Source organism: Salvia splendens, chromosome 2 (genome assembly GCF_004379255.2).
Source record: "Salvia splendens isolate huo1 chromosome 2, SspV2, whole genome shotgun sequence".
Lineage (NCBI taxonomy): Eukaryota > Viridiplantae > Streptophyta > Magnoliopsida > Lamiales > Lamiaceae > Salvia > Salvia splendens.
The window spans coordinates 878,060-902,317 of record NC_056033.1 but is presented as its reverse complement, the minus strand read 5'-3'; the positions used below and the strand labels follow the sequence as shown (position 1 = coordinate 902,317).

The 24,258-nt window shown below is 37.4% G+C and overlaps 6 protein-coding genes and 2 pseudogenes across 7 annotated transcripts; 2 read left to right on the top strand and 6 right to left on the bottom strand.

Moving 5' to 3' along the window:
• Positions 1-453: 453 nt before the first annotated feature.
• LOC121771951 (lysine histidine transporter-like 5) lies at positions 454-3,038 on the bottom strand. 2 transcript variants are annotated; one of them, XM_042168856.1, is made up of 8 exons: positions 3,004-3,038; positions 2,760-2,923; positions 2,192-2,572; positions 1,651-2,050; positions 1,284-1,389; positions 927-1,018; positions 745-813; positions 454-649 (listed from the first exon to the last, which is right to left on the bottom strand). In XM_042168856.1, exons 1-8 carry the CDS (start codon positions 3,004-3,006, stop codon positions 551-553), a joined length of 1,314 nt encoding a protein of 437 aa, XP_042024790.1. In that variant the 5' UTR covers positions 3,007-3,038; the 3' UTR covers positions 454-550. The 2 variants fall into 2 exon arrangements, with proteins under 2 accessions (XP_042024790.1, XP_042024798.1); XM_042168864.1 differs by lacking the exon at positions 745-813.
• A 1,166-nt stretch (positions 3,039-4,204) lies between these two features.
• On the bottom strand, positions 4,205-7,667 carry LOC121768628 (probable serine/threonine-protein kinase At1g09600). Its single transcript, XM_042165162.1, has 8 exons — positions 7,230-7,667; positions 6,845-7,129; positions 6,449-6,766; positions 6,136-6,363; positions 5,959-6,059; positions 5,788-5,872; positions 5,405-5,713; positions 4,205-5,326 (listed from the first exon to the last, which is right to left on the bottom strand). Exons 1-8 carry the CDS (start codon positions 7,662-7,664, stop codon positions 5,159-5,161), a joined length of 1,929 nt encoding a protein of 642 aa, XP_042021096.1. The 5' UTR covers positions 7,665-7,667; the 3' UTR covers positions 4,205-5,158.
• Positions 7,668-7,880: 213 nt separating this feature from the next.
• On the top strand, positions 7,881-10,247 carry LOC121793099 (annotated as a pseudogene).
• Positions 10,248-10,459: 212 nt separating this feature from the next.
• Positions 10,460-11,471, top strand: LOC121793098 (annotated as a pseudogene).
• A 292-nt stretch (positions 11,472-11,763) lies between these two features.
• LOC121780388 (ethylene-responsive transcription factor ERF020-like) lies at positions 11,764-12,377 on the bottom strand. Its single transcript, XM_042177985.1, has one exon. It carries the CDS (start codon positions 12,344-12,346, stop codon positions 11,885-11,887), a length of 462 nt encoding a protein of 153 aa, XP_042033919.1. The 5' UTR covers positions 12,347-12,377; the 3' UTR covers positions 11,764-11,884.
• A 2,193-nt stretch (positions 12,378-14,570) lies between these two features.
• On the bottom strand, positions 14,571-16,732 carry LOC121759077. The gene is made up of 3 exons (XM_042154580.1): positions 16,263-16,732; positions 15,219-15,479; positions 14,571-15,058 (listed from the first exon to the last, which is right to left on the bottom strand). The coding sequence occupies exons 1-3, from the start codon at positions 16,653-16,655 to the stop codon at positions 14,870-14,872; spliced, it is 843 nt and encodes a 280-aa protein (XP_042010514.1). The 5' UTR covers positions 16,656-16,732; the 3' UTR covers positions 14,571-14,869.
• A 282-nt stretch (positions 16,733-17,014) lies between these two features.
• Positions 17,015-21,730, bottom strand: LOC121759069 (putative esterase/lipase HI_0193). The gene is made up of 13 exons (XM_042154572.1): positions 21,326-21,730; positions 20,881-20,991; positions 20,732-20,758; positions 20,283-20,373; positions 20,009-20,052; positions 19,633-19,731; positions 19,145-19,202; positions 18,971-19,023; positions 18,592-18,693; positions 18,177-18,242; positions 17,929-18,050; positions 17,659-17,830; positions 17,015-17,323 (listed from the first exon to the last, which is right to left on the bottom strand). Exons 1-13 carry the CDS (start codon positions 21,449-21,451, stop codon positions 17,261-17,263), a joined length of 1,134 nt encoding a protein of 377 aa, XP_042010506.1. The 5' UTR covers positions 21,452-21,730; the 3' UTR covers positions 17,015-17,260.
• Positions 21,731-22,431: 701 nt separating this feature from the next.
• Positions 22,432-24,258, bottom strand: LOC121759062 (40S ribosomal protein S5-like). Its single transcript, XM_042154563.1, has 4 exons — positions 24,061-24,258; positions 23,240-23,511; positions 22,759-22,962; positions 22,432-22,668 (listed from the first exon to the last, which is right to left on the bottom strand). The coding sequence occupies exons 1-4, from the start codon at positions 24,166-24,168 to the stop codon at positions 22,614-22,616; spliced, it is 639 nt and encodes a 212-aa protein (XP_042010497.1). The 5' UTR covers positions 24,169-24,258; the 3' UTR covers positions 22,432-22,613.

Below are 24,258 nucleotides of genomic sequence, written 5' to 3'. Positions count from 1 at the left end.
CAGTTATTTCATCCGTTTTCTCTTTTTTTGAAATATGGAATGATGTGTCAGTGTATTTTACCGCATTAAAAGTACGAATGAGATAATTGTGAAATTATAAATTTCGTATTTATAATTCAGTTTTTGAAAAGTGTGACTAGATGAAAATTTAACATCTTTCATAATTTATTTATTTAGCAATTTGACTATCAAAATTAGTAGGAATATGAGCATTTTAGATGATAATAGTGAAACTGTGTTTAGACTTGCGAAATAATAATTTTATGATAAAAAAATATTTTGAATATTAAAAGGTCTCCATATTTCTACAATAGATATAGTTTATTGAATTTTTGTGTATCTAACGCATAAATATAGTGAAGGCAACAAATAACTAAAATTTTCATAACTAAAATTTTCATAGCATTTCATTCTATGAATAATAACAAAACTACACTACGTAGTGACTAAAAGTTGCTAGATAAAAACTACTAAAATGGATAGCATTTCAAGAAAAAAAGAAATGCTATGCCAATGGATCATTTATAGAAAAAATAAAATGACCAAATTATTATTGGAAAAGTTTGTAACTCTTCCATGAAACGATGATCTCGTGAGCTCCTCCAATTGGTGCCACCGTCATGATAGTAAATCCAATTAGCAGTGAAGTCTGAAATTGAATGAATATAATAACTGTTATAATTTGCTAAAAAAATTGATATTTTTTAAAAGCATAAAACGGATTAATTAATATTGTGCATTCACCCAACATAAAATCCAGTGGATGCTCCATGCTTTAGGTTTTTGGGTTTTAAGCCAAACAGCACAAGGAATCTGGTATAAATTAAAACACCAAAATTGCATCATATATAAAATTATCAATTGAAATAATATGATCAGATTTTTTAAAAAATAGTTTCACAATTTTTTCAATTTAATTTACTCACAATATAAGATGTGCTTGAAAATGCTAGCCCTCCAAAAAATCCCAATAATCCTCCAAAGAATGGAAGGATCAGTGCCATAAATGCGGTGAACACTGCAGCAAATAAAAAGAACATAATTTCAAGTTTAGTACTAATAGTTCATGTTTTTCCTATTTCCTACATTTGATTTCCTTCCTTTTTAAATATACAATAATTCTACGTAATAATGTCTTATTGTAATACTACAAGTCAATTGTCAGATCCAAATTCTGTTCAGTGGCATATTAATATTTACTTTATGAAGCTTGAATAATTTGAAATTAATTAGGCAGAGAAATCATACTACTAACAAAAATTAAAAAAAGTGTAGATAATTACCAACATATGCACTGCGTGCGACGAGGCGAAGAGGTCTTCCCGGGTTGAAATGCCACTTTGTGACTAACGCAGATTCAATTTTGTCAAAAATAGGCATACCGAATACCTAAATAAAATATAATAAATCATGAATTTCAATCAATTCTACGTTCTTATATTAAGAGCATGCACAATGCAACCCGCTTTGTCACGTTCCGGGTGGACAAGACGGGATAGGGCCGCATTGCAAGCGTTCCGTCCCCTCGTCTGTTCCTCGGACAAGTACTGAAGGAAGACGAGATAAGATAAAAATATGAAGAAAAGAAGTACGTCATCCTCGACTTCATTTCCGAATGCCCAACCCGCTTTTGTCTTTGAATAGATTTACCTGATAGCTTCCAATAACATGAATGAACACCATGAAATTAGCAGCACTAATGAGCCATTTCGGGTGTTCCAAAGAAAGAAGTACATCATCCTCGACTTCATTTCCGAATGCCCAATACCCTGATATTGCGACGGGAAAATAGCACAACGCCACGATAAGATAAGCCACGGTGACACCCTTAGTCATTGGATTTTTCGACGGCTTTGTGTGTGTTGAAGGGATTGTCGCCTGAATTTCCAATGCCACACTGTGACCAGCAAAGGCGAATGATAGCACTCCTAAGCTACTGAAGATGTCAAAAATGATGTTGATTGTCGTCGTCGATCGAAAACCATAGTTAACTACGTGGTGCCCCGTGAAGCCTTTCCATAGAGATGCACCCGTGGCTATGAAAGAGTAGCTACACACAAAAAAAACTCAATCAAACATTATACTCATATAATCATTAATTTATTCACTAAAGGTGACAGTTCAATTCGTTAGATAAGATAAAGATTATATATACAGTATGCGATAAACCAAATGCTAAGAAGATTTTCACCTTATCGACATGACGGCCGCGAGAAGAGAGACGATCTTCAAGGAATTGAAGTTGGGAGATTGAGAAAGTACCAATTGAACGGCAGCAAATATCAAGATGTAATAAGTGTTTCGCAAATCAGCTTTTGGCGTGATGAGAGCTAAGCATTTTTGGAGCGATTTCCCTCCGGTGACCATGTATACGATGTTGGATCCAACTTGGACTATCAATTGTTGCGGCATTACCAGCCAGAATCCTAGGTATTCTCCAAAGGCATGTTGCCCGAGCTCGGTGAACCGATCGAAACGTTTACCCGTCTCTGATTCGTGGAGTTGAATCAATAGCCAAACTGTGTACCATGTTACTAACCATGCAACAAGTATAGCCAGGATTCCAGGTATCCTATGCCAAGAATTAGGGCATTACATAATAATATCAATACATTTTGAAATTGATGGATCTATAACTAATTTTATTATATTTTAAGATGTAAATTATATTTTCTTTTCAGAAAAGGATCAACAATGATTTCTCATTCGAAATTGAAAAATGACATCATATTATATTTTATTTGAAGTCGTAAATTTACCAGCCGAGCCGAGCCAAGACTAGTGGCAAACCGAGCACGCCAGCGCCAACCATAGCAGTGACGCAATGAAAAGCAGAATACCACCATTTCGCTTTACGGGACGCGGTTATAGGCAACCAACTATTCAACTCCGCCTCCGTATTTGGCCTCGGATTCGGTTCAGCCTATAACACAATTCAATAATACAATATGTTTATGGAACGACCTAGATATGCAATGTATAAAAACAAACAACAAAACGAACCATCCAATTCTTGATTAAGAAGAGTCGAAAATACAGTGGTGTGGAGTTGAGTGAGGTGAAATTGATGACTTTAGACATATTTATAAGATGAGAATGAAAACCATATGTTTTTGGTCGTATCTTAGATCCTAATTTAGAGCAAGCTAATAAGAATCGGTCCTAAAATCTATATCCAAAATTAATAAAAGTTCTTGTTTGAGAAAAATATGGGATTTAGTTATGTTACAGTGTTGGGCAAATAACTGCCGATTATTTTGAGAAATTGGATCTGCATTATTATAGAAAGAGACAGGATGAAAATTGAAATGTCAATATTCCATGTCTAAACTTTAACTCGATTGATTCAATTCAAGGTGGATTATTTATTTAAAATTTCTTTTATTATCATATCTTTCAATATTACTCACTAAGCGAGTTTAGGCCGAAACTCGAAAATTAACTCAAATAATTTGTTAAATTTAGAGGTTTTAGTTGAAAATTACACCATTTGAGAATCGGATTAATTCTGGCAGCCTTAACGTTCATGTAAATTTCTTCATTGAACAATTTTCGGACCTCTATCATAATAAATTAATAATTGATAATTTAGGTAACGTTCATCTAAATTTCGTCATTGAATAATTTTGGACCTCTATCATAATAATTGATAATTTAGGTATTTTATAGATACGATAATAGTGGATATAACATTATGTGATATGTGAGCTAGTCTAGAATTAAATTACTAACGAGGGTAGGCTTTCTGCTGAGGAATTCGTTCTCGGAGAAACCGGTTGGCTGGAATTCAGGAATTATTGAAGAATTCGGAGCTCTGTTCATCAAAGCCAGAATTTGCCCGAGCAAAGGCAGCGATCGGTTTCAGCTATAAATATGGCGAAATTGAGCTACGGAAATTCTAGTAATAATAGTAATTGAAGTTCATCCTCTTCTAATTCGGCTAAATTTTCGTTCTTAATTATTTATTTGATCAGAGAGAAATTTGTAAATGCTGATGCTAGAGGGTGTTTGATCAATTGACCAGCTGGATTTTAAGCAGATGATAAGCTATTGCTCCTTTGAAGTTATTTATGTAGAGAAATTTGGTGATCCTTGTTGCTTTTTTCTTCGTCTCTTGTGTGATGCTGTTTGTTGTAATAACCTATAGGAACGCATATTTTATAGGAGCTGAATTTGATAATTTTATACTAGGAAGGTGCTAAAATAAAAACAAAAAATGCACAATATAGTAGAAGCTGCTCCATTTGGCTCATGATTGAGTGAGTGAAGTTAGAATCCATTCATTTATTTGTTTAGAAGTATTGTTGTTGATTCAATTATGTCGAACTTAATTACAGCTTTGCAACAACAGACTTTGAAACATAGCTATTAGCTAAGTGGAAAAGGGATCAGTGTCACAATGCTATGGTGATTTTTCTGCACCAGCGCAGGGAAGGTCCCGATACTCAAAATCTACTTTTTACATGTAAGAGAAGAAACATTTTATGCTGAGTGTTTGGTCTAGGGTGTAGCCGTACAAGTTAGTGTGAGTAGCCTTCGATGAGTTTTGTTCTTGAAATGAAGGAAACCTAGCATTGGTTGTTTTCCTACCAAATTTTAGAGAGGCTTGAATAGTATTGCTGAATAAAAGAAACTGAGAAGTTTGCATTTGGTTTTTCCTATGGTTTGCAATGGTTCTTGATATATGAAGAATATTTTACACCGGCATGTATTTTTTCGATTCATGGTTATCTTGTTTCCTCTGGTACTCAGATATCATTAACAAAGAGCGTATGAGTTTGCAATGAAACGAGTTGGCAAAAATTATTCAGACACCTAGAAAACCGGCTCTTTTAGTGTTTTTAGTTGAATCTAATTTTTCTAGTTAGATTGTTAGAAGCTATTGATTTAAGAATAAGATGGTTACATTTTCTACAATGTTAGAAAATTATCCTGCCCAAAATATGAATCTCCTCATAGACAGACTTGTACGTTTTACTTAAAATTTGCTCGACTAGCACTGAACTAACCATAGCCAGCATTCCCTCCTCCAGCTAGTTCGACTCTTATCTTCTTCCCCAACAAATTCTGCTTTGTCATTAATCTTTAAGGCAATTTACTTCCATATACATTTTATGTAAGTTGTTTTCTTTTGCTGCATTTTCTAGTAGATCTATTCTTAACCTTTGCAGTTTGTCTCGATCTTTACATTTGACCTGTCTTTGTTGAGCTGCGCCTTGCGCACTGCCACTTGGATTTGCCTCTCGTGCTCTTTAAGCATGTCCTCCACGTTTCCTCCTGGAGGCATCAACGGCCCGGAGTAATTGATCTTGTTTTTTCTTGACCCCTGAATAGAAGGGGCGGGTTGAGTTTAAAAGATGTGTTTTAAACCACTGAAGATATAGCTATCTTTTGAGAAACATACCCTTGAGTCATTATGCAATCCCCTCCGGCCATTCCTTGGATGGAAGTCGGAGGAGTCTACCATAGGTTGACGTAGTTCAGTTCCCTGTCTCATGAGCTCTGCAGGATGGTTGTGGCGCTGGCCGTGGACTGAGTGGCCGGGATCATCATTCATCTTCTTGTTCCAAGAGTATCCTGCTGCATTCGGGTGGATCACGGACTTCGACTGGTGAGTACATCCATTCCTAACTCTCGGAGGAACAATAGGGAATAATACATTACTGCTGTCTGGATTATTATACTGATAATTTGTGCTCGTGTTTGGTATCCCCTGTTTTTGAAAAATTCGTTCATAATCCCGATTTTTTTGAGAACATAAGAAGCATGTGAAAATATATAGAGAACCTGTCCCTCTGGAATAGCTTTCTGTGTGTTTGAAATCTTGTTTGCATCATCTTCTTTACCTCCTTTACCGGCTTCGCCTCTTCGCCTGTTTTAGGACCAAACATAGTTTTCTCAGAGAATAGGGTGTGTTTTATGTGCTTCTTTTGTGTGTATACACGTTAGCAGTCTTACCTCTTTGCTACCTCATCTCTCATCCTGGCCTCGAGCTCCTTACTTGAAGGGTACCTTGGCAGTTTAGATGGCTCGCAGGGCAGAGGCATCGAAGTGAAAAACTGAAACCAATAGACAGCCCAATTTTAGCACGAGTGGTTTTTTCAACTATAGGTAAGGAGAAAGTAATGTATGTACCTCACTATTGAGTGCAGAAGAAGCAGTGCCCCGTTCCTGTGGATCTATGGAGAGGAGGACTTCAAGAAGAGCCAATGTAGACGAGGGGAAGTCCTTGAATGTCTGAGAAACGCTACGCTTGTAGACGCGCTGTGATCTGAAGCTACTAGCAAGTGGTAACTTCGTCTTTTTCCAGAAGGCTTCTGTTGGTGAGCCACACAGCTTGAATATCTTGTGTGTTTGTTCCACCTGATAATTTTATATAATTATTTAGTTTTAGTTTTAGTTTTAGTTTTAGTTTTAGTTTTAGTTTATATTTGAAACTTGAAGATACCTCTGTTCTACCAGGCATGATAGGCTTCCCAGTGAAGAGCTCAGCAAGAATGCAACCAACACTCCACAAATCAATGGCTGCTCCATAATCTGTTGCTCCGAGCAACAGCTCGGGAGCTCGGTACCAGAGAGTGACGACCCTGCTCGTTAAGGGGTGCTTCTTGCTGGGGTTGAGGATTGTAGCCAAGCCGAAGTCTGCAATCTTGAGGGACCCGTTACTGTCGACGAGGATGTTTGCACCCTTGATATCGCGGTGGAGAATACCCCGACTGTGGCAATGCTCGAGCCCGCGTAAAATCTGCTGCATGTAGCATTTGATCTGCGTACGGAAAGTAGTTAGTCAAATGCAGCCTCCTAGTTGGTGGCTACAAGGCTGCAATTTCACTAGCCATTTTACCTGTGGTTCGGTGAATTTGACCTTCGAAGACGCTAAAAGTCTGGCTAGGTCATGCTCCATGTACTCAAACACGAGGTACAAACTCCCCGACTGACTCGAGATCACGATGGCTTCGAGCCTCATCACGTTCGGATGGTCTAGCCGGCGAAGGATGCCGATCTCCCTTGCCATGAAACGAACACTCTCCGGTTCCATCTGAACAAATCTCACCTTCTTCATCGCTACGATCTTGTCGTTCGTGAGATCACGAGCCTTGTAGACGCTACTGTACGTCCCTTGTCCGATCTGCACAGATCAGTATAGGTGTGTTAATTAGCAGACCAACGTGGCTAAGAGAAGAAGGTGTGCAAACTCGGATATCCGAGAGTTAAAAGAGAAACCCTACTTTCTTTAACTTCTCGTACGAGTCCGCACTCCGAGGAGTCCATCCTTTGACGGCGTCCCCGGCAACGGAAGTGAGCCAGGGCGGCCATCCAGCGCCTTTGGCGCCGTGGGGAATGCTCATGATACTTGAGGCCGGCTCTTGCCTCCCTCTTCCTCGCATCGAATCCAATGTGAAATTCCTTCGGTGTCCGCTTGCTGGCCTATCGATGATCTTATCCTTAGGGTTTTGTTCAACTGGCTCGGCCTTAACTGAATGCAATCGCAAGCTCGATTTCATCGACGATCGGGAACTCCGGGAGGCGTCGTTGCCTTTCACTGTCACCTCCTCCGGTGGAGTTAGCTCAGTTGGCCGTTGGCTTCTCTCCGTTTCTTTCTTCGCTTCATATTCGGCAACATGGTTGTTAACATGTGTTCCTTTTGAACATAGGCATCCCATAATATATATTCCTTATTCCCCCAAAATTTTGAGACAAAACAAATATCCTAATGCATGATGCCCTAGCTCGAAAATTCTTGATGATATATGAAGATATTCTTGCACCTCCTGAAATTCAAAATTGTTTTCAGAAATCCCAAAGTCTGTTGCATATGTATGGAAAAATAATAGAATGGGGAAATAAATATGAGAATAGACGAATGATCTTCAACAAAAATGAGAAAAAAGGGTTTGAATTTCAAAAGCCTAGACCAGAATTTAGCATTACATCAAAAAAAAGGTTTTACATATGTTTTTTTTGTATAAATGCATATGAAAATATACGCGAATGTATATATATTGGAACTATATGTATAAATGATTTGATGCAAGAGTTCTGGTCAAGGTTCTTGGAGATTTTGGGTTCCAGAAAACAATTTTTTTCTTTGTTGGAATACTGTCAATACTTCCTTTTTTCCTATATTTGTTGTTTTTTAATTACAGAAAAAAAAATTAGTGTAATCAAATCTGTTGATTATTCAACAATGGCAACAGAGAGAATAACGGGACATGTTAGCATCTAAAATTGCGTGAGACCATTTGTTTCCAAGACTATAGTTACATCATGACTAAAATGTGTACACTTTGTAACATAGTTTTATACCTAAATTTCCACTTCTAATTTCAATTAGAATCTTGAAAGACAGTTAGCCACCATAAATTTCTTTTATATAATCTTTGATTGGTGAAAACACATATTCGAAAACGAAAGAACATCTCCCAATAAAAAATGTACAAACAAAATTTCTATGTAAAATCTTGAAATTTGATCAAATTCTAGTGTGGTAACGTACTTTGCAAGATTTGAATGACAATCACGAAACTTCAAATTTGAAGAGATACAGGATAATTGCAAAATTTTAAAAATTTCATTCAAATATTAAAATAATTAAAATATGCAAATATTACATCTCTGCTCATAAAAAACACGTGTTCACAATTCCTCTGCATGCAGCTATAGTGTTCATCTTCCACCACTAAATGTCAAAAAGCACCATCTCCATTCTCCAACACAGAGAAAAACCAAAGAAAATAAGAATCTGCATTCATAGTTTTATCTAATTTTTGAAATCAAGAAATAACAAAATGGAGTTGTTGAATAGAGCTTTGAATCTGGTGGTGCCGCCGGCAAGTTTGATGATGATGGCATTTGCATGGCCAACTCTCTACTTCATCAGCTGCTGTGAGTGGATTTACAGCACCTATTTCAACCGTCAGACCGTCGAAAATAAGGTCGTCGTCATCACCGGCGCTTCTTCCGGGATCGGAGTGTTGGAATAAGGAAATCAATTAATTGGATAACAAGAAGGCAATGGATGAAGTTATGGCAAGAATAAAGAAGTAAAACAATTAAAGATTATGGAAAATCAAATACAAAGGATATTAGTATAATTAGAATATATTTTATATGTATAGCTAGAATTAGAGCCTATAAAAGGTGTGTAACCATTGAGATAATCAATTCAAGTTATTCACGATGTAGTCTTTGAAGTTCTCTCCGTCTTTTACTTTTTGCAATAGTTTTTTATTTTCCGCATTGTATTTTCCAACATGGTATCAGAGCCGCTAACTATCTGTCGTTAGTTTGTTAAAAAAAAGGAACCGTTCAATCGGATTCTTGTACCCAAAAATCCCAAAAAAGAAAAAGGGTTGCACCAAATATCAATAGGCTATTCTGCTTTGTGAAGGAATTACTGTTACATTCCCACAATTTACAAAGTTCTCCGCCCCATATTTTTGTTCAAGAAACACTTGAAGAAGTGCTTTCGAGACACAGGAGAGAGACTACTGATCTGCAGAACAAGGAAGTTGCAATGAAAAAGGCGGCTACTAAAGGTAGCAAGGCTGAGCAAAAAACTAAGAAGAAACAAGTTGATGAAGAGATAGCTAGACTCTCAACAAAGCTTAAAGAAAGACAGACCGATGAACTGGCTTCTTTAGGCTTTAATAGCAGTAGCAGCAGTAAAAAAGGAAAGCTTGATGACTTGGTGGTGAAGGCTATTGCTGTGGTTTCAATCACAAATAAAGCTGAGCAGCCAAAACTCAGTAAGAGTGCCAAAAAGCATTAAAAAAGAGCCGAATAGGATGCAGCCAGGGAGCAAAGAATACAAGAGGAGCAGAGCCAAATTGTGAGTGATCGAATGATTGAAGATGAGAAGTTAGAGAAAAAGCTCGAGCCTCTTGGATTTACCATCAATGAAATAAAGCCGGATGGGCATTGTCTATACCGAGCTGTTGAATCAATTGGCCCTCCAATCTGGAGGCTCTTCTCCTTATAACTACCAAGACCTTCGGAAAATGGTGGCTGCTTATATGCGGGAACATGCAATAGATTTTCGGCCATTTTTTCTGTCTGAGAATATGGCAGATGGAGAATCTGAAGAGTCCCTTACAGAAAGTTTTAAAGATGAAAGGCCAGTGGCCAATCTCGAGAAACCACGCCCGGAGAAGAAGGTTGATGTCAATATAAGAAGAAGTTCACGGTTTGTCCGGCTAAGGGGGAGAGGAAGAATGCGACCGAACAACTCCTCTCCAAATCTATAATGATCGTGAAAGCCAAAGATGACGAAAGGGCAAGAAAGCTACAAAGGGGCAGCCCACACACCGATGGAGCGTCAATAGTATGACACAAAAGGACCGATGATGGAGGCCAAAAATGGGTGCCTTGAAGGATGCCGAGAAGATAGCCACATAGAATGAAGGGGAGAGACTGCCACCGGAAAGTTGAGGACCAACGATGGTGGATAATCAGTTAGATGGAGAAGAGAACAACCAGGAAAGGAGTCCAAGCAGTCGAAGAATTATCCGGTAGAGGGGGAGAGGAAGTACACTACCGGAAGATTCGTCTCCAATTCTACCAGCCATAGTGGTGGTGAAGGCTATTGCTAGGGTTTCAATCACAAATAAAGCTGAGTAGCCAAAACTCAGTGCCAAAAATTGGAGACGAATCTTCCTTTGCCCAGGATGAGCTTGTATTCTGTAAGTTGAACTCTGTTCTTAGGTTTTCACATACTAGATACGAGATCCTCTGTTTCAAAATATTCGATCATAAGAAATGTGATCTCGTTTTGAAATCGGCTATAAATATTTGTTTTATTTCAAGAGTTATGTACTCAGAAACTCGTTTTTGAATAAAGATTACTATAAATGATATTTTTATTCCTCATTATAGGCTGCGAAATCAGCCCTCATGAACTTCTACGAGACACTGAGGTTCGAGCTGAAGGACGAGGTAGGGATAACCGTCGCCACGCACGGCTGGATCGGGACAGAGATGAGGAGGGGATAGTTCGTGATGGAGGAAGGTGCCGAGATGCAATGGAAGGAAGAACGAGAAGTAAGATCATCGATCTTCCCCACATTTTCTTAATATTTTCTACGTACAACCAAACATAGGAATCTCATATAATTGTTTGATCGGTTCCAACGTTTTCAAGGCCAATGTACGAGGCAGTCCGGTGGAGGAGTTCGCGAAGCAAATCGTCTCGGGAGCGTGCAGAGGGGACCCGTACGTGAAGTATCCGAGCTGGTACGACGTATTCTTCCTCTACAGAAGTCCTGCACTGGACCTTCCGGTTCCTCTTGACCGACGGTGGAGCCGCCCGGACGACCTCCTTCATAGGCACCGGACGGCCCCTTCTTGAGCCGTCCTCTCCCCAGAGGGTCGGAAGTCCTCTTCTTGAGGCCGCCTCCCCAAGGAGATTTCTTGGAAGCCCCGAGGGGGCTTCCAAGACATCAAACAGTCGGAGAATGTCGTTCTCCGAATGAGTGATCATCTTTATTTGCCTTTTTTTATTTGGTTTTAATTTCATGTGTTTCTTAGCAGCGTGTACTGTTGTCGTTAGTGGGTTGAACTGTTTTGTTTAGTTTGATTTCTAAAATTGAATTAAAAAGACCATATTTTAAATGTCTAGAAATTTATCACATTGAACTTTAGTATTCATAGAGTGTGTAATTATACGTACTTTGTATATTTTTGTTTTTCCTCAATTTATTTGATTGCATAAACTTAAATGCTCTCTGATTGATGAACAATTCTGGGCATAGCTTGTCTGAAACTGACAATATTTTTGTCAAAAAAAACAGAGCAGCAACCAAACATTTTCTTGGTGCATGTATGAATCTAAAGCTTAAAACAGATGCTCTTGCAGATTCCTTTGCATCATAATTCATATGTATAGCTAGAGATAATCTTCGACAGAAATATCGAAAAATTCGTTGTTTATTCGTGATGATTGCGTCTGCTGCTGCTGCTGCCACGAACTCCCGTGCGAGATCGCCGCATTTTTAGCGGGCATCGAATCGATCAAGCGCGCGTCGGTCGCTAATCCGGCGTCAGACGCGGCCCTCTGCACCGAGCGCGGCGACATTCCGGCGCCGGCCCCCACAGGCAGCTGCAGGGGGTAGAAGTTGAGATTCTGCGGCGACGAGTCCCCTCTGAGGCAGTAGAATGCCACGTCATGGGCCACCGCGGCCGCTTCTGCGGTGGTGTAGGACCCGAGCCACAGGCGCTCGGGGGTGCCGGGGACTCTGATCTCCGACACCCATTTCCCCCACTTGCGGCAGCGGACGCCCTTGTACTTCTTCTCGGGCGCTCGGCCGCCACCGACGTGGGGGCTGTTGTCGTCTGATGAAGTGCTCATTTTTTGTGTCCGTTTGTACTGATTAATTTGAGTGATTTTGTGTGTTTGAATTCGGATTTGTGGGAGTTGGTCTCCTTTATATAGGTTGAAGATTTGCAAAGTCAAAATGGTGAGATTTTGTTTGGGGGTGGGAAGTCAAGATTTTCCTGGTCAAATGATTTGTAATGGTCAAAGTAAAATGGTTTTACTTTATAAAACTAAAATCACGAGGCCACTTGTGAAGGAATTTAGTGAGGCAAGTTGGTGTTGAGGAAGATCATTAAATGCATTGAAGAATTTGGTTTGTGTAATAGCAATAATATTAGATTGACATGTCGGTGTTTTTATTAATAGCTAATGTCGACATACTTATAATATTTATTTATAATAAATGTCATGTGATGGAACTACTCGATTAAACATATTCTTAGCTTTTAATTGGTTCTCCTTCTTCTTATTCTGGTTCCATTTTTTATTTTATTACGTACTCTAATAACTAATTTTTATTATAAAAAATTCTGACAGTGAATCTTATATTCATTCTATTAATTTATTGTCATCCACATTTCACATTTTTCATTTTAGATCGTAAATTTGAGATTGGATTTATATAATTAAATTATTATTTAAATGTAATGAGAGATATTGAATAAAAGAACACTTAATTAACTCAAATTATACTGATTAAATACTCTCATTATTACTTCAAATACGAAATATTGTAAATAATCTGAAATGAACTGAAATTGAAAAAAATGCAAATAATATGAAATAAAAAGAATATAAAAATAAAATTTACATTCCACTAACTATTTTAATCTATTTTATTAATACATATTTTAAAATCTATATGAAATCAAAGTTAGAGAGACATATATTGAAAGAAAGAGAACAATACTCCATTACTTAGAGTAATGATTTTTTGGTCTTAAAAAGTTTTAATAGTCACGTGCAATGGCAATACATAAATAAATGATGTAAAACTGGGTCAAATGCGCCTATACTCCTTTTGTGGTAGTTTTCGTCATGCGTGACGTCATTTCATGGGGTCGACTGCAAGGACTTAACTAAGTTAACAGAAGTCCTAATCTTATTTATTTTTATTTAACACTACTACGATACAATTTTGTGGTCATTATATATAACCAAAGTTTAAGCATTATGTTTTGAAAATATAGACGTAGATGTAGACATATACTCGAGATACTTACGATTTTAAAAACTTCAATACATGTGTTCAAATAAATATCGGAAAAATAGTTATCGCAAAGTTTTAAAATAGAAATAAATTTTCAGTAAATTAAACAAAATAATTTAACATTATAATTATTGATTGTGGACTTGTGGCTGTTTTTGATTGGCATAATATTTATGTCATGATGTTAGCCATCCTACTTATACTACTCTTTCCGTCCTAACTAAGTTGAGTCGTATTCCTTTTTGGAATATCTCAACTAAGTTGAGTCATTTCCTTTTATGGTAAAAAACAAAACATCCAATCATTCTTTCTTTATTCTGTTACCTATTTTACTCTCTCTTTAGTCTTTATTTCCCCTATTTTATTCTTTTCTTCTATTTTTCAATATAATTTCTTAATTTTCATGTTCAAAAATTTTGTATCAACTTAGTTGGAACGCAGAGAGTAGTTATTAATTTCTTACAAAACAAATCTATATTAGCTAAGGATTATGACACGATCCCCCAAATGATGAATTTATATTGCTTGGTTGTTAATTTGTTGACAAGATCAACAATTTCGATATTTAAAAAGGGAGGGGAAAAAAAGTCAAATGTATGCTGCTAGTGCAAAAAAACTTATCCTAAGATGTAAATGAATTGAAAAATGTACTCCATAGAGTATGAAAGTAATTAATTGAGTTCCTATGAATATGAATTACTAGTTGAATAAGTAGTAGTATGTGCAAGTGAAACATGCATTACCGTGGTTGACGGTTCCGATTATTTCACTCGATCAAGCAACATTTATAATTTTAGGAGAACAAAAGTTACTATATTATTTGTGCAATTTTAGATTCCAAACGTTATTAGTTAATCTCTATTTCTCCACATCTGTAAAATTATGAATAAATACATGAACAATATATTAAAATTAATTATACGTACTATACATAATTAAAAATATTTGAAAAATAGTACTCCAATATTTTACTCCGTATAAAATTGGGTGGAAATTATGAATGAAAGTAGAAATTACTACATAAAGTTGGGGGGTTTGTAATTTACATACGAGAAAAATAAATATTTTATTAAAAATTGAATTATGTCAATATATAAAAAGATGTGTCTCGATTTACAAGGTACAATGCAATAAAAGGTAGTAAATATTTATATACCATCAATAAATCTGAGTCCTAAATCCTCTAGTCAATAATCCATATTCAACTATGGCACATCTCATACATAAGTAGAAACTTTAAGCAACCCAGAAAAGCAAGTCTCATTATTCATATGATCATGTCCATACTTAAAATTTCTACCTCGGTAGTCGACTGGAGTCGAACACAGATTGTGGACTCAAAAGAATCACTGCAGAGCGTTCGAAACAGAGTAGATGAAGTCCAAGAAACCGGTTCCTTTGAGTATGCCTTTACCGGTCAAAAGCTCGAAATCTAGCAGCACTAGGAAGCCAATCACTGCTGCTTTCCCGTTGATCAGCTCGTTCTTCCTATTGAACCCAAAGCCCTCGAGATTTTCGTCTACAACCATCCTGACCTGGAGAAGAGATCACACATCATGTACAAACTGACAAACGTGTGAAAAATGAGAACTTAAAAGTTTGTATATTTGGAGGCAGAATGTTTGGTTCGTCTGCGAAAAAAAAATGAGTTGAAGTTCGTGTATATAGCAACAAATGCTACTATATATATATTACCTCGTCAACATTGACATCTGTTGATGTGAGTCCTGGCTGGGCCTTGCCACTGAAAACGATCTCCGTTGATGCATCCAACGGGGTACTGCTCCCCACGTTGATGTAGATGTTGTTTTCATCAGTTTTGACGGGGTAGACAAAGAGCCCCCTCAGAGGTGGAGTGAGGGCCCGAAGAACCGGATTCTTAGGATACCACTCTTTGATCTCTCCGGTTTGCAGATTAAACGTGCTGTCTGTTGTCGGGCAGATTATACATCCATCCTGCAAGACAACGGATAGTTCATCGTTTCATATGAACATTGGAACGTTCACAAATCGAAGCAACAGATCACGATCCACAACAGAGGGATCATCTTGAACCATGAAAACATTCTACATTGAATACTCATTCCTGAAAAGGTTAAGAAATGATATCAAGGGAGCCCAAATTTCAAATTTCTTATCTAATCAACACCGGCATAGCTTGAAATTGCTTCACGACTTTTGATCCTAGAAATAATGCACCATTAAATATCCATCCACGACTGAATGTAGTTCAAATGATACAACGGTGTATACATATATGACCTCCACAGAACAAAATTCAACCTTCTCTGCAACACACTGTATTGCATACGGAGTGTTGGAACGAGCATAACTAGATCGAGGCGAGGAGCATATAAGTACAATCCAAGCTTGAGTTACTCAAAGATGTACGTTACTATTCTATTGAAATCGAATTAGGCTAAATAGTACTCCTAGCAATTCATTCTTGGACAAATTATCAACAACTTCTTCTCTGCTTCACATCACCACAACTCAAATATGCCCTATTTTCGTAACAAGTCCTAAAATACACATTCACATATCTCTATACATACACAAAAAATATACAAATCCATAATCACCAAGTATCAAAATCAATGGCTCACATTTCCATTCAATAAATCAGTTTCAATTTTCACAAATACATAACTAATTAAACCAGAACAATTCAATAATCAAAACTAGGCAGTATTAGATCATTCTAACTCTCTCTCACACACACACATAGTGAATTATTACCTGAGTGAGCTTAGCATTGAGCAAGCCTTCAGAATAGGCGCCTTCAGCAGGGGACCTGTTCTCGATTGCAAAGACGTCATTTTTATACCACAGAAGCAAAATCGTCTCCCCATCTTGTATAATCACGCGCCGCTCTCCCTTCGGCAGCGCCGCCAGGGGCACCACGGGGACCCAATTCTTGCCGTCCTCCGCCGCGACCGGCGACGGCGGAGAGACCTCGGTGGCCTTGCATTTGATTACCCTAATTCTGCTAAAGGAGCATGAGAGAGAGGGCTTTGTGAGCAGCGCCGCCGAAAATTGGCAGTGAGGTGGTGGATTGCGGCGGAGGAGAGACAATTTGGGGGCGGCGGAGGAGACTCTAGTGGTGACGAATTTAGGCGCCGCGGTGGCCATAATTGGTGGTTATGGGAGGAGGCGCGTTGAGTGATGATGGACAAGTAGAGGATTGCATGGCCACATATTTTCGATGATGACACGCACATCAATTATGCTCCTCAAATTATCTTCTCTTTTTCGTTTTTCTCTAAAAAATTTAAGTAAATTTTATTCTTATTTATTACTCACACAAGTACAACGAGGCCAATCAATGTGCTTGGAAAAATGAAACCAATTTGGCTAATCTTCACATTTTTTGTTGCACAAAGTATTACAAGAATAATTCGCCTCCCAATAATTTTTTTAAATAGTCTTTAATGTTTATAATACATGTTCAATAATGAATTAATGTAACCCAATGAATTCAATAGTCGGGATTGTTCAATACTAAGGTGTAATAAATTCAAGAACAAATAATTCTAACTAAATACTTCGTACAATCGTGAAAAATGACGCCCTATTATACAGAGGCAAATGTCGCTATTATGCTATTGTTTTTCTGTTCTTTTTCTCTACTTTCATGGCTGAAATGCAACTACAAAATCTATGAATAAATTCTCTTCACACCTATAAAAGTGTTGATATTTTAGACCGAGCTTTGTTGCAGTAGTCAGACTGATTGCTTAGAATCCTTGGAACGAGAACGAAAGAATTCTAAAGAGCCCATCTGGGTTGTCTGCATGCACCTGAAATTGATAGCACTCTTAGTATCCTAAGATTTTGCATATAGTAATATAAGATGAAGTGAACTCAAAGTTAATTGAATACTCTCTCCATCCCGAGTTCCTTGAGGCATTTTTTTGAGCATGAGATTTAAGAAATTGATGTGTAAAAGTTAGGCGAAGAGAAAATAAAGTAGGAGAGAGAATAGAGAGTAAAATAGAGGAGAGAATGCCGGAAAATTAAACAACTCAAGTAACTTGGGAGAGGGGGTAAGTTTTAAAAAGTCGATCATATATTGCATCATTTCCTTTTTCATTACCGATGTTTGTTAAAATTTAGAAATCTACTCACTACATACCCAGTGGCCGGCATCTTCAAGGAGGTGCATTTCAACTCCACCTCCCTCTTCGACAGCTTGTTCCTCAGCAACATGGATCCTGTGAAGGTCTTCAAGAGCCCATCTGTGCAAACTTCTTTCTGCTTTTAGGAAATTTATGTGTACGCCACGAGGAACATCTTCCACAAGCTTCCTGTGTGCACAAAGGAGGTGCAGCAAATGCAATCCTAGTTACACGGATTTCTCTCTCTAAAGAATGTGATGCGTCTTTTGTAAGAAAAGTATAATTACCAAAGATTTGTGCCTTCGTATGATTGATACATCTCTGAAATACCATTGAGGTCAAACGCCCATGACAAGCTTGGTGATGATGCTCCATTCATTTTCATTTGTCGAAGATTAGTGACCACCCACTGTGATGGAGTGGAAAACGATACAACTCAGAAAAGTTTTTGGCATAAACACTGATTGAGAATACAGAATAGAAAAGCAAAGGAAATATGGAGCTAGCACGTAGGTATTGTGCGTCTTAAGCGTACCTGTGCCACATCTTTTGAGAACCCATGATTAAGAAGAGCATCCACAACATCCTGTTTGGAAGAGACCTTCCTTGAAAAACAATTCGAAAAAGAAGTTCAACATGGTATCAGTAAAACTTAGTCTGATCAATACTCATGGAATAGAGGTTGCGTTGAACATATAGAATAACATTCCGATTTGAATACTGAATCAAACAGGTGAAATTGACCAATCAAACATGTAGCAGCATAGGCGAGTCAGAATTTTAGACCAAGTTCTGAGACGGAAATACGAAGAGTAAAAGCTATAATTTTCCTAATTCCCAAGTCATTTAAGGTTTTCTCTATTTCACTGTAGAATGCTCTGGGGAAGCAAAAGACAAGAACGAAAAGAGGAAAAGATTAATCTGTTTCAGAGGATGAACACATTGCTTACCTCTTTGGGTAAGGTACGTAGAAAAGAAATAAGTTCAGCAGGATGGTCATCTCCATCTGCACCAGCACGAACTTTTCCAGGTGTAGAATCTAATACCCAGACCTAAAATGTCATTAAAGATAGAAACGAAGAGAATAAGCAATCTAGAAAATAATCAGCTACTACATATATTGAAAGGGGTTTCAGGCCCAGAGCTCATGGAAGGGGGAGATGCAGTCCCAAGCAACAAGAAATCTAGTAGGACGACTTAGCATTTTCAGATTAGTTATATAGATAGGAAAGTTGACAAATGGAAGAGTCATACACTTCATGCTTCCAAGTTGTCAGCTAAAATGTGAAAAATAACACATCTTGGAGATCATGGAAATCCATTACTTACTCTAACAGGGCGAGCGAGAGGTTTTGGAACCTGATCTACCATGCTCAAAGACACTGCACAATATTAAATAAATAAGTAATTGCTCCGAATCACAGGAGTGATGTACTGTGAAAATGCATCACAGTGACACAATTTCACTAACTAATTATACGCAAGGAATGGATGGATAATTACCTTTACCCCCAAAGCTGTGACCAACGAGTACTCGAGGAGTGAGCTTCATCACACCAAGCTAGAAAAAAGAAGTAAATAAGAATATGTGAGATGAAAAATGTTGCGACTTTATTCCATGGCCTCTTAGGTGGATCCAACATGGGCAACCTAGACTCAAAGCATCTATGTCGAGTCAATGCCGAAACTGTTGCAATTAGTATGGGCCATAATGAAACTAGGTCAGCCTTATGACCTATTACTTACAGTGGCTGGAAATAGAAAACATTATAATGAATGAATAGCTTAAAGTTCACATAAAATCTAGCAGTTTCTAATAAGCAAGTGAAACTAGTAACGAGAAAAAAGAATGACGACATTGTTGGTATAAAAATGGGCACCGAGAAAAAGAGCTGTAAGAAGAGTAACAATGATTGTCCAAAATTAGTCTGTATGGAATACTAGAAAAAATCAATTACAATATGATAATCTTTAGTTGAAGGATTACATACTAGCTTTAAAACATCACGAGCAGCTGAAGCAACATTATGAGGTCCTCTGTTCTTTAGAGATGCTGAATCACCATGACAACGCAAGTCTACGAGCAGAAACTGAGTCAACGATAGAAGGAAAAAAGTGTAAGCTTCAGATTGAAAATATATGAAAGCTAATGGGACCCGAGAATATTCATCTTTCCGCCCTCAAATGTTATGGTTAAGAGCAATATTGTTACTTTGTACATCTGAAGAAAGGTGCTACAGAAATAGAGGGAGCAACAGTTGTTAAAAATCCCTGAAGACGTGAATCAAAACATGATGGAAGGGATCTTGCAGTTGATGACACATGGCACTCGTAAAAAAGTAAAGCCAAAAGCATTATTGGTTTTACCTGCCATTTAGGAAATTCTTTTGCCAATCTCCTAGCAAAAGTTCCTGTTGGCAATAAATAAACCAAGACGTTATAATCAATGCACATGAACTTTCTTGCAACTTAATGTTAACATAGTTTGCCAAGTCATGTTGTGCTTTAGCTATGTACACATTTAAATGAAACTTCAATAGAAAACAGAGTTCTTACATATTTATGTAGTGATCTATGTTCATCACAAATTTGCTTCCATATAATTTTTACTCCAAATAAAGGATTCACAAATAATACTGACCCCAATTTTTTCTGCTACCCAGAATGCCATGCAAAAGAACAGCAGTTGGAGGCTCAGGTGCTGTTCTGTCCAAGATGTAACTCCACCTTACCTGTGGACCAATAAATCAGTGTCATAATCACGCAAAACTAGAACTCCCGAAAGAATATAACAATAATATAACAAACAAATACACCTCCCCCCCCCCCCCAAACACACATGCTATAGCACAGAGATCCCCTTCTCCAAATGCTTGATGCCCATAAATTCTTCTAGACATCCTAGAAATTTGAAAATCGGAGTAAAAATAAAAACTTTATACTAAGTACTAACATACTAATAGAACAATATTAATATTCTTTGAACAATGAATTATCACTTAGAACTTATGGAAACTATGGAAAATGAAGTACAGCCTCAAAATGACCCTCAATGTCTCTAGCAAGTTAACAAAAAGACACTGGACTCACTTCTGCTCCTTGAACAAGATCATATGCCTGCGCAAAATATAAATTAGTTAATCAGTAAAACCCTTTAAAAACACAAAGATCAGAATAACATAGCAAGTTAACAAAAAGGCATTGAGTAAAGATATTATATTTCATATGCTTCTGATTACCAAAATGTCAGCTGGCTTCACAATAGTTCTCCCATCCACTAGCCTCTCATCTACCGCTGTCATGCGTATTTTCGGACATATTGATGCCCTCTTTGAGCGATTCAAAGCCACCTGAGAGGGTAAATTCAATCATTGTAAAAAACTATATTAAGAGTTTAGAAAATTAACACACAACACACACACACTGACACACACACACAAGGTTTTAAGCTAGATTTCAAGTCCTGCAACAAAATTCAAACACTATGTGATAAATCTGTAGTTCAATCAAAGCCTAAATTTATTTGATAGACAAAAAATGCGATTTAAGTGCTCAAAATGAATAAATGAAAGAGAATGAGCATGCATTATTACTAGGAGACGGCTAAAGAAGAATTAACAGAAAGGCATGAATGAAATCCAAATCCCTCCTGGCAATTCCGTAACGAATTTTTGGTGAAATTACCTCGGGCGAAGGCCTGAGATTGAACTGCCAGTGATTGATCGACGACGTCAAAGCGAGGTGATTATCCGGGATGAATGCAGGTCTGATTTCGAAATGCCGGCACGTGGTACTCGGAACGGCCGACATTACGGTTAAGACGACGACACAGGAAAGGCAGCGGTTGAATCTAGAGAGAGAGAGAGAGAGGGAGAGGGGTAAATTGGGGAGCGCAAAAGCCCAATTTAGGCGGAGAGACCGAAGCTTGGAGTGTGGTGGAGCTGTGTTTTCGCTGCCTTCTACTGTCTCGTTGAGTTTGTCGCTTTCTCTCTATTCGTCTCCGCCAGAGACAGGAAAGTGAAATTCAAATTTCACTTTCACTACTTTGTCATCAATTTTTATTTAAAATTCTTAAAATCCCTGCAAAACTCAAATATGATTCCTAAAAGTGGGAGTACTACATTTGCTAATACACCGCTACAAAGTGGACATGGACAAGTGGACCCCAAATTTACTCTAAATATATTTACTTTTTGAACAAGAAATGTAATAATATTAGTTTATTAGCTTTAAAACATTTATTACGGAGATGCTTATTGTCTTGGATTAAGTAAAATTAAAAATAAAACTATTTCAACAAAATAAAAATAAAAAAATAATAATAATATAAAGAAAATATTTTGGCCCTCTTATATTATAAAACAATCAACATAGAATTTTAAGTACGAAGTAATTTATATTTTAAATAATTAAATACATGATACATCCTAATACTATTGGCTTCATATTTAAAAACAATCAAAATATACGCGTAAAACTTTTATATGCGAGTATGTTAATATACTACTGTTAATAATATATTATTAGATTTTTTAAAAAAATATAACATAATAATTTAGATAAAAATAATAGGAGAAAAAGAAAAACGAAGTGGAGAAAAGAGAAAGTGTATAGATTAAACATTTATAATACTAGAAATATAACATATTATTGCAAATAGACGACCAATTTTATTTGAAGATGGATAACTTGGATTAAACTAATGCAACTAAGATGTTACTACTACTAGAAGTCCAAATCAACATTGAAATACGACTGCAATTGAACAATAGATTCAAGATACATATCAATAGTTAAATTGAGACGTTCTATATAAAACAAAACCACAAAATAATTCATTGTTTTTCAACAACCTTGGGTGGTCTTAACAAAAAGAGTACGAAGTACCCATAATAGGGAAGACGAAGCACAAAATCCCAAATGTTCAAACATCCTAAAAAGAGATACAACCGAAACCAAAACAAAACTGTTCTTAACGATTGGCCTTAGCAACCCTCTCGATTTCATCCTTCTTCTTGATGGCATAGCTGCATCAAAAAATGGTGGTCAACAAATGACAACAAGTGTATAAGTACATATAGATAGATATGGATAACTGTTATTGACCCCTTCCTTACCTGTTAGATGACCCTTTTGCTGCGTTGATGAGTTCATCAGCAAGGCATTCAGCAATGGTCTTGACGTTTCTGAAGGAACTCTCTCTGGCACCAGTTGTCAAGAGGTATATAGCCTGGTTAACACGGCGAAGAGGTGAGATATCAACTGCTTGACGCCTCACAACACCGGCTGAGCCAATTCTGGTGGCATCTTCTCTTGGCCCACTGCAAAGAAAAATCAAGTTAACACTAAAGAGTTTGGCCAAAACAGATTACTAAAACATGTACATTTAAGTTCTCCAGGAGCACACTGTCAAGTGAAAACACAAGGTAAGTTGAAGTGTTTCAAGAAGACACTTCAAAATAACATTCATACAGATAGGACACAGTTCTAGTATGATTGTAGAGGACACTGGATAGTAATGGTGTGTACACAAAACAGGGATAGATTGGTCAAAATGTACAGTTAAGTGATGACAATAGCAATCAGCTCTTCTAATACCTGTTGATGACAGCATCAACAATGACTTGGATTGGGTTCTGGTCAGTTAGCAGGTGGATGATCTCCATAGCATGCTTGATAATGCGGACAGCCATCAACTTCTTGCCGTTGTTTCTCCCGTGCATCATGAGTGAGTTGGTCAGCCTTTCAACAATTGGGCACTGAGCCTTCCTGAATCTCCTGGCTTGGTACCTCCCAGCAGTGTGGGGCATGTAGATAGGGCGCTTTGAAGCAGTTGCAGTGATGTAATCCTCAACAGAAATATCGCTAACCTATAAGCATCATAGATTCATTAAAATAATAAAAGTGTAATCCACTGTTTGGATTTAAGCTAATAATCTTGCATCAGTCTTAGTTCTCCACCGAAGTCTTGAGATTTAAACTGACAAATTTTACACTGAAAACTTAATTAAAGGATAATGGTAAGCCTGGGATTCACTGTAATATTAATCACACAGGTACGCAGATTCAATCAATAACCTTATACATCTATAAAACACAAACACCAACAATAAAAAGGCTTTTTGGCACATTCAGCTCAATAAACATTATGCCTAAATTCTAATACATAGAAGAAGAGGTAGCAATAAAATTTAATAGAATCAGCATTGTACATATTACAATTTCGAAATAAAAACGGTATATTAAACCAAAGATCCGTCATAACTACTAAACAATAAATAATACAAAATCATTCTAAAATTCACAAGCAATCGGAGAAATATCAAAAATTCAAACGCAAAATAAAACTAATAAAATCGAGGTTAAGACTTAGAAAAAAACCGGATCGAATCAAATATAAACAAAAGAGAAAAAGTCACCTCAACTCCGTCGTAGGACCAGCGGTTGAAGAGCATGACCTCGCTGCGGCTCTTATCCTGGACTTCATCTACTACAACAGGTACGTCGGTAACGGCAGCGGCCTCCATTGTGCAGCTTCTGTACGGGGGGAGCTCTGCAAATCTGCGGTGGATGTGGAGTGTGTGGAGACGAAGAAGAAGTCGAAAATAAATATGAGA